General features: G+C 31.7%; 1 protein-coding gene across 1 annotated transcript; it reads left to right on the top strand.

Annotated features, from left to right (window-relative positions):
• Positions 1 to 5,739: 5,739 nt before the first annotated feature.
• LOC107779890 (carboxylesterase 1-like) lies at positions 5,740 to 7,143 on the top strand. Its single transcript, XM_016600392.2, has one exon. The coding sequence runs from the start codon at positions 5,829 to 5,831 to the stop codon at positions 6,819 to 6,821; it is 993 nt and encodes a 330-aa protein (XP_016455878.2). The 5' UTR covers positions 5,740 to 5,828; the 3' UTR covers positions 6,822 to 7,143.
• The last annotated feature ends 3,297 nt before the right edge of the window (positions 7,144 to 10,440 follow it).

The raw sequence follows: 10,440 nt of genomic DNA, 5'->3' as shown, positions 1-10,440 counted from the left end.
GACTATATTAATCATAACATGCACAATCGTAGCCAGAAATCAGACATTTAACAGTATCGACACATGATTTGAATTGTACTGACTAAACAAAGTTGTACTCGAGGAATCAGTTGATCATTCAAAGTTTGAAGCTCAATTATTCGCACAGCACATACACATATACACATTATCAGTAACAAGTAGAAGAAAGACTCAATCAAACACAGAGGTTCAGGCAAGGTGGACAGGCAACAGTTGATAAAAAAAATTCAAAGACACAAATTAAAACAAAACATGAACAGACCTTTAATCAATCATATGGACTAAAACAAATAAAAAAAAGAAAGCAAAACTCACCTTAAACCCCAAAAAATCAAAAGACCCTAGCTTGGACTCGAACAGACCTTTCTTAAGGCTGAACGGACTTTAATCAGAGTGTTTCTCAGATGAGAAACACTTCGATTAAGGTCCATTAGACCTTAATCTCTTTGGCTTAAACGGATATGGACCAGTGACGAGGAACCCTAAGGTTCCAAAAATCAGATCTGGGATTCATGCTTCCCTGATCAGATTCGGACCAAACCAAGCATGGTTTGGTCACGAGGGGGGTCTGGGGAGTGTCTGGTGTGAAACTGGGGTTAAACGGTGTAAGTCAAGTTCCTACTCGAATCTTCAAACGAAGATTCGAGAAGGTGGGAAGATATTCGAGTTAAGTGGTTAACAGGTTCGTGTTCCGGATGGCAAGGGGGTTCTATGGTGTTAAGGGTGTGGTCACCGGCGTTCATGCCGCCGGGTTTCTGGTGAAGGGAGATAGGGGCGGCTCTAGGGTTCCGGGGTTCTTGTGAAGATGATGAAAGGCAGGGGTATTTGGATAGGGGGGTAGGGTATGAGGGGAAGCTTATATATGGAGTGGGTGAATGGATCTCAGCCGTTGGATGAGGCACGATGAAGGGCCAGGATCCTTCAGCTCGCAGGAAACGGTGTCGTTTCAGGTGCTGGGGTCAAAGTTGGTTCGGGTAACGGGTCGGGCAAATGGGGTTATGGGTGAGAGATCTGGACCGTTGGATCAGCTTGGTTTGAATGGTTGGGATGGATTGGCATTGAAACGACGTAGTTTTGGTGTTAAACTACGTCGTTTTACGGCCTGGGGGTGGGCTGTGCGGACTGGTGGATTGGGCCATTCATTTGGGCTTCAGATTTTATAATGTTTGTAGCCCAAATTCATTTTAAAACAAATTTTCCCCCTTTTTTCTTTATTTCTAATTTCCTAAATACACAACCTAATTAAATAAAACTAGACACCATTAATTAACACTTAACATATTTATTTCATGCGTATAAAATGTTAAAAGTAGGTAAAATTAAACAAGGCAACAAATCAGGACAAAAGAAATGCGTATTTTTGTGATCTCCTATTTAACAATCGGATTACGGTTCAAATTATGCACGACACATACATTTTGTATTTTGTTTTAATAAAAATGGGCAAAAATCATAAATAATTAACAAAGTGTCATGTAAAAATCCAAATTTGTACAGCAGGACCATTTGTTATTATTTTTTTTTAATTCTTTTGGAGTGATTGTCGCGCAAGACAAAAATCACGTGCTCACAATTAATATGGCCGACTATTTGTGTAAAAATTCCTATTTTAGCCATTCTTGGTTTTAAAAAAAAAAAAGAGAAATGTACAATGTAACAAAAACAAATGTTAACTAATATTGTTTGATATATTATTTAAAATTTTCAATACATAGAGCTTTCCTCAAAACGAGTTCTTTATTTTCATGATGTAGAAAAAGTAATTTCTTTTATTTCAACAAACTAAACAGGCGTTTGGACATAAATTTCAAGAATTTTTTTCAAATTTGAAATTTCACTAAAATTTAATTTGAAGATGAAGTTGTGTTTGGTTATAAGTTTTACAACATATTTGGATGTATTTTTTGTAAAATCATGAAACATGATTTATACCCTCACAATTTATAAAAAATATCAAAACCACCTCGACTTGATTATCCCACTTGAAACAAAAAATCAAAGATGTTAATTGTTTAACTATACGAACAATCTATAATAGAAGTTGTAGTGGTTCGATTCCTTCAGGTAAGAATAAATTGTAGATCTCAACGGTAGATGTCAACTATAGTCCAAGGCCACTCAATCAAATGGTGGGTAGTTGTAGGTGTTACCTAGGTTTAATAAGTGATTGGGGTCCTTTTATAAATTTCAAAAATATAGAGTAAATTTGCAAAACGTAAAAATACCAACTTTCAATTTTTCAATTGAAAAACTGGTTCCCAACAGTTTTTCAAATTCAAAAATGCATTTTCAAATTGGATTTGAAAAATTGTAAAAATTTCATAACCAAACATTGTTTTGGATTTTATTTTATCTTATCTTTTTTGAAGAAAAAAAGGAAAAATTTCTTATGTCCAAACGAGCTATAAGTATTTTCTTTTCTTGAAATAGAAGCATTTTCTCCAACAAAATAAGTACCTTCTTTCAAGATGTAAAAAAAGTATTTTCTTTCATTTCAACAAAACGAGTATTTTCTTTTAATAATGTAAAAAAGTAGTTTCTTTCATTTCAACGAAACGAATACTTTCTTTTCATGATGTAAAAAAAGTATTTTCTTCATTTCAACAAACTAAGTATTTTCTTTCTGAAATAGAAAAAATATTGTTTTCCAACAAAACAAGTACTTTCTTTTCAAGATGTAGAAAAAGCATTTTCTTTCATTTTAAAAAAAGTACTTTCTTTTCATAATGTAGAAGAAGAATTTTCTTTCATTTCAACAAACTGAGTATTTTTTTTTCATGATGTAAAAAAAGTATTTTCTTTCATTCATCTGAATGAGTAATTTCTTTTCATGGTGCAGAAAAGATATTTTTTTTCAACAAAATAAAGTATTTTCTTTTTAGTTATCGAGCTCAAATTTCAACGTTGTTCTTGTGTAAAAAGTAAAGTAGCACATTAGCTCCTTTGCGTTTGTGTGAATTTTGAAAAGAATAACTAAATTGTTAAAGAAAATAGAATTGGGAGGGGGAGGGGGGGTTGAGTACAGGAAACACGGGAATTTTGAGGAAGGTGGGTTGAGGAGAGTAACATAAAAAATTATTTTCATAAAAATATTTTATACTCTCTAACCAAACACTAGAAACTATTTTCCGGAAAAATAAAACTTTAACTCACCAACCAAACAAAAAAAAAAGTAATAAAATCATTTATTTTCCAAGAAAATATTCTCCATGAAAAACATTATGGTCCATACCAAACACACCCTAAGTGTCAAACCATTCAATTCTAAGTCGCAGGGGCGGAGCTAGAGTGTCGCAAGCGGGTTTTGTCGAACTCAGTAGCTTTAGTTCGAACCTTGTATTTGTCTTAAAAATTCGGTTGGATATATATAAATTATTAATTTAGAACCCAATAATTTCAAGCAATTAAAATTCCGAACCCATAAACTTGATATCCTGGTTCCGCCTCTGCTAAGTCGTATTTAGAGATTGATTCCGTCAGCTCTATGTTCTCATTCCATTTTATATGATATTATAGTTCTTTGGAATTCAAACATTTTTTCCTTTGATTAAGCCCGAGTAATCTATTTTTGAATTTTGATTTCATTGATGTTACTCATGGTACACCCAGTTTTACGATGTTCACTACTTTGTCGAATCTTCTACGTACACGTAAGAACCGTTGATTTTAATAGGAAACTGTTGGTTTGAACTTTGAATAGGCTTTTTACTTTCTAGTGAAAAGGCTATATCATGCTATAAAATTTTCAAGATTGTTATATTTTTCCGCTTCATCCACTGCTAAAAAAAGGAAAAATCGACCGCCAAAACCAATCGATGTTAGCCGGTAATTGATAAAAATCAACCTCGATCGATTTGTGGCGGTCGGTAATCGTCAGGTCAATAGAGCTAACTGTCCGACTTTGGTCGATATTTTTCGACCGATTTCGATCGGTCAATTAAATTCCAAAAAAGAAAAAAATTGTCAAAAAAATCCGACCGAAGTCGACATAGGCCGGTATTTTAATTATGTAATTAAAAATTGCACCTTCTTAGAAACAAATTGGGGTTTGTACGGTGGCATGATATTATTCTACCACTAGACCATTGGTGCATTTTCTTTTAAGACTGTCTTTTATTTTATTTATAATCTTTAATTGCATTTTCGCCCGAAAATAGCCGACCATGTCAGTCGATTTTATTAAAAAATAAAATTATCGACCGATTTTGGACGTTTTTTAATATTAATTTTGTTTAAATAAAAAACTGACCAAAGTTAGTCGATTTCTTGAAAAATAAATTTTGCAGGACGCAAAAATAGTTTCCGGCATTTTTGCCTCAAAAAGTTGATCGATTTCGTAAAAAAATTAAAAATAAAATATTTTGATACCGAAATCGGTGGGTCGATCGCGGTCGGTTTTTGCCGAGTTTCTAACAGTGATCACTAGCCTGGTTCTAATTAACTTGTCCGATTTAGTCACCCTGCCTAATCAAATTGCTCTAATCGATCCTTATCTATACTTGGGCATTATTCTTAACACTGACGATTCTATCACACATCTATCAAAAGCGACCTGTCCATTTGCCACCACTCTCCTCCTCCTGATGTTTCCTTCGTCTTCACTAAGGATCTCATCATTAACCCCACACAAAAACATGGGCTCGTAAATATTAATAAAAATCTAGAATTAAAGCTCCAAATAGTGTAATATAAAACTTTATTTTATTGGGATATAACAAAATAGTATTATTAACCCAAATAGTCGCTCACCCTACTATATAAACTAAAAATAGTCGTTGTATGTATAATATATGAAAACAGTGTTGGATATCGATTTTTTAGTTTTTCTATAGTTTAGATAAAATGCATAACTTATTTTTCTTTTAGTGTTTAGTCATATAAATAATTGTACTTATTAGTCGTACTTATTTTAACAACTTACTAGTAATTTTAAATTATGTTTGTTTTTATTATAGCTTATTAGTAATATTTATTTTATGCGATTTTATTATCTTTATTGTTGTATATTTTAGTACAATGTCATGAATCATCTCATATTTATGTTATTTTATTGAAAACCACCTTATATAGTTTTGTCTTACTATGATTAAAGAAATATTTGGAGTACAAATTCTATGTTTGTGCTATAAAAACTTTAGGGGAAAAAACTCCGAAAATCCGAGAAAAATCGAAATTTAAAAAACCCGACTTTTATTGATTTGGTTTGGTCTTTAAATTTAATAACCCGATACAATTGGTTTGGTTTGGTAATTAGAAAATCCGAACCAACCCAACCTATGTACACCCCTAGCATAATTTATGTATTACATATGTACAATTGTGTATAATCTATGCACATGGCTAGAAAAAGTAAACAATTAATATGGCCGATTATTTGTGTAAAAATTCCTATTTTAGCCATTCTTGGTTTTAAAAAAAAAAAAGAGAAATGTACAATGTAACAAAAACAAATGTTAACTAATATTGTTTGATATATTATTTAAAATTATCAATACATAGAGCTTTCCTCAAAATTTTTAGTACTCCTATTTCAAAAAAAAATTGACAATATATGTCAACCATATATTCAATGTTACTACTATTCAGACATTGATTCATTTATGATCTTTTAAAAAGATCGAAAGTCACATGCCATTGTTCACTACTTTTTGTTGAATCTTATACGTACGAAAGGAAACAGCTGTTTCGAAAAGGCTATATATTGCTACTATAAAGTTTCAACATTGCTCTCATAAACATCCCACACTTTTAATTTCCTACTTTCATCACTATAGTCTGCAGGTTCTAACTTGTCCAGTTTAATTACCATGTCTGGTCAAAATGATGAAATTGCTCTAATTGATCCAAATGTCGATCCATATCGATATTTGGGCATTAGGCGTAATACGGACGACTCTATTATACGTCTACCAGAATCAACCCTTCCGTTTGCCACCCATCTTTCCTTAGTTTTCACTAAGGATCTAATCATTAACCCCACCAAAAACACTTTGGCTCGTATTATCATCCCTCGTAAAATACTAAACTCGCACAATAATACCACAACGAAACTCCCTCTTGTAGTATATTTTCATGGCGGAGGATTTGTAATGGCAGTTAGTGTAGACTCACCATACTTACAAAGTTTTTGTGAAACACTTGTGGCTGAAATTCCAGCAATAATTGTATCTGTCGATTATCGATACGCACCCGAATATCGACTTCCAGCAGCTTATGATGATTGTATCGAATCATTGCATTGGATCAAGAACAATCCTGATGAGTTGTTGAAAAAATATGCTGATTTTTCTAAGTGTTTTCTCATGGGAACAAGTGCTGGTGGTAACATAACTTACCATTTAGGGTTACAAGTCGCTGGAATTAGTGAATACCTTAAGCCTTTAGAAATTAAAGGGTTGATTTTACATGATGCTTTCTTTGGTGGGAATGAAAGGACGCAATCGGAACTAAGGTTAGCCTGTAACAAGATATTGTCATTAAATGTTAGTGATATTATGTGGGAGTTAGGTTTGCCTATAGGAAGTGATCGTGATCATCCATATTGCAATCCAATGGTGGAGATTAAATCAAATGAAAATTTGTTTGATCAAGTGAAAATACAAGGTTGGAAATTTTTGGTGATTGGTTGTGATGGCGATCCTTTGATTGATAGACAAACTGAACTTTCGAAAATATTGAAAGAAAAAGGGGTGCAAGTTGTGGACATTTTTAATGAGGGAGGGTTTCATGGTTGTGAATTTTTTTATCCCAAGAAGTTGAAAGAATTGGCCGTTATTATAAAGGAGTTCGTGAGAGGTTAAGCAATTCTTGGATCGTATTATTATTTTAGTAATGTTGTGGCAAGTGATGTTTCTATGAAATAATTAATCCCGATTGTAAAAATAAGAGTTTACTCATAGAGGTACAGCTCATCAAACCCCATTTTATGGGATTATATTGTATTTAATACTTACTTTATGGGATTATATTGTTACTTAGAGAAATACAGCAGCGTATTAAGGAGAAAAAGAAAAATAATGTTAAGATTTTGAATTTTAGAGTTCCAAATAAGTGACAAGTATTGTTTTTACTACTATAATTGAATAAATTGAAATATTCCTGAATTTGTTGTAAATAGTATGCTGATGAAGTCCATGTATGAATAGTTTGTGAATTGATTTTCACTTTATGTCCATCCCTTATACTATTTTACTATGGTAATCTTTACTTTTTATGTCTATAAAAGGTTATGTAATTGCAGCGGAAAGATACACCAAAAGGAAGTGAAATACTCTTCTTTCTATCTCTATTTCTTATTTACATTTTACTAAATTATTTTTATTTTATAACACGTTATCAGCACGAAGCTCTACTTTTATTCTTAACCCCCGATAAGTTGAGTCATGTTTTATTAAGGTATGTATTACTATATTCATTTTATTTATGGTAGTACATATCATATGCTCATTGTTTGCAGATTACTTGTGCTCTTGGGCATCTTAAATAGTTTAAGTACATTGTTGTGATAAAATAACTATTTCTTTAAGTGCTCAACTCTTATATGACCCCAAGTCATCAAACTAGCTACCCACTAATGACATACTTATAATATTCATGAACTTTCCGGATCAAAACATATCTTTAAGGAATCTTGAAGAACTCTGAGAAATGAATTGACAAGTAATAATTTCACATTAATTTAATTACTTTATATTTATTGGATTGAAACATATAAATAATGTTAGTCACGTTCAATTCTATTAACACACACACACATATACATAAAATGAAATAGTATGTTGTTTTCAATTTATGGCCAGAATAAAATGAAATAGTAGGTTGTTTATATGATATAGCTCTATTTCCGTTTCTTCTTCTTTTTTTTTTTGCCTTACTCATTTGTTTCATTAATTGTTTATAAATATAATTATTTCTCTAACTTATTTATCTTTTATGATAGTTTTCACTATGTTAAACTTATCAATACTTGAATTTGTGGCACTTGACATCACCGGAAAGAACTATTTATCATGGGTCCTTGATGTTGAAATTTACCTTGGCGCTAAAGGTTTTGGAAATACTATTATACAAGGAAATGAAGCATCAAATCAGGATAAAGCGAAGGCCATGATTTTCCTTCGTCATCATCTACATGAAGGGTTAAAAACTGAATATTTAACCGTAAAAGATCCACTTGAATTATAGATTAATTTGAAAGATCGATATGACCACCTAAAACTTATTGTATTACCGAAAGCTCGGTATGAGTGGATACATTTAAGGTTGCAAGACTTTAAAACCGTAAGTGAGTATATATCTGCTATCTTTAAAGTAAGTTCTCTATTAAAATTATGTGGAGACACTATCACAGATGAGGACTTATTGGAAAAAATATTTTCCACTTTTTACGCTTCAAATATGGTACTACAACAGCAATACCGTGAAAAAGGTTTTAAGAAATATTCCGAGTTAATCACATGCCTACTTTTGGCAGAGAAGAATAATACTCTATTAATGAAAAATCATGAAACTCGTCCCACTGGGTCAGCTCCATTTTCGGAAGTGAATGCTGTAATAACATATGATAAGTTTGAAAGAAAATAAAATAATTACCGTGGTCGTGGACATGATCGTAAATGTGGACGTGGCAGGGGACGAAATAATTATCGTCATTATGGTGGAAATAAACTGGAGAACAATAAGGGTTCTCAAATTAATTCTTCAAAAGGTAAAATTTGTATGTGTCACCGATGTGGTATGAAAGGTCATTGGGCACGCATTTGTCGTACGCCAAATCATTTTGTCAAACTTTATCAAGCCTCCCTCAGAAAGAAAGAAATTAATGTGGAGGTACACTTGATCATTCAAAATAATGATGATGAAGTAGGTCCCTCAAACAAATATGATTCTGAGGCACATCTCGCATAAAAAGATGATGATTTTAGAGGCCTAGCAAATATTACTCATTTAGAAGCTGGAAACTTCTTTGAGGATATTGACTGAAGAACTAATCATCTTACTGGGGAATGAAGATATAATAAAAGTTGTCATTTTATGTTCGCAACTAGTTTATTTTTATTGAGTGTATTTTCCTAATGCATCATGTGTTGTTAGTTTCTACATTTCTAATGTATTTCTTAATGTTCTTATTCTGTTTGTCTTTCATATTTCTTATGATGTATTTTTTTTATTGTTTTAAGAAGAATATGAAAATTCCCTAGTCTTTAGTTTGGCTCAAAATTAATAAAGATGATATATGTCTTCTGGATAGTACTACAACTAGGGGTGTCAATGGATACGACTAAACCGACCGAACCATATCGTACCGTACCGAACCGATTTTTAGGTTTTTTTTAAAGAAACCGTAGGTTTTTATATAAATCTATAACTGTGTCGATACTTAGAGTATATTTTTTATTTTATAAAAATAAATCGAAAAAATACTGAACCGTTCCGAATAAATTTTACATGTGGAAAATATATTTATATAATAAGTTAAAACTAATAAAGCATTAAATTTTTCATTTGACCTTGGAATTATGAAAATTGTTACAAGTTATCTAGTAATTAAACTCAAAATACTAATTCCTAAAACCTATTATGTTACTTATACTTAAACTAAGTTATTTCAAGTATCTTTATTAGCAGGACATAAGATTCTAGCGATTATGAGTAGAAAACTACAATGTATTGAATATGTTTCCTTCCATATAATTTAGATTTATCTTTTTGAATATTTAATATAGACTTATTCTTGAGTCCCGGCTTGGTTAATATCTTTCTACTCATATGATTTATATTTTCTTTGTTTTTACTTGGTTTCTTTTATGTTGTTGTCGAATAGTTGATGGATCAATACTCTAGCCATCTTTCATGTTTTTTAATTCATCACCCTTCAAACAGTAAAAATGTCTAGAGAGTTTTGCTCAGTCATATAAAAGAACGTATGTTATTGCATTGTACTTCTACTCGTGAATTTTACATGACATTAAAAAAAATGAAAATTAACCGAACCGTACCGATACCGAAGTGAAACCGACATGATTGGGATGGTTTCGAAAATTCTAATTTTGGTTTTACATAAATAGAATAACCAAAAAATTGGTATGGTACAAATTTTATAAAATAACCGGCCGAACCGAATCATAAACACCCCTAGCTACAACACACATTATTTTAAGAGATAAAAGATGTTTCTCTTATTTGGTAATGAAAGAAGCCAATGTTAATACAATATTCGGTAGTACAATATTAATTGAAGATTCTAGAAGAGCCAATTTATCACTACCAGGGAGAACAAATTTGACTACTAATGAAGCATTGTATTGTAGTAAATCTCAAAGAAACTTATTAAGTTTCAAAGATATTCACCAAAATGGCTACCATATTGAGACTACAAATGATGAAAAGATTGAATATCTTTATATTATTACAATAATG

The sequence above is a fragment of the Nicotiana tabacum genome, chromosome 7 (genome assembly GCF_000715075.1).
Source record: "Nicotiana tabacum cultivar K326 chromosome 7, ASM71507v2, whole genome shotgun sequence".
NCBI lineage: Eukaryota > Viridiplantae > Streptophyta > Magnoliopsida > Solanales > Solanaceae > Nicotiana > Nicotiana tabacum.
The sequence above is the reverse complement of the archived record's forward strand: the minus strand, read 5'-3'. Positions and strand labels throughout refer to the sequence as shown.

Bases quoted from the DNA above. Each gene is read 5' to 3' on its own strand.
- LOC107779890 (XM_016600392.2), top strand. From the start codon at position 5,829: ATGTCTGGTCAAAATGATGAAATTGCTCTAATTGATCCAAATGTCGAT.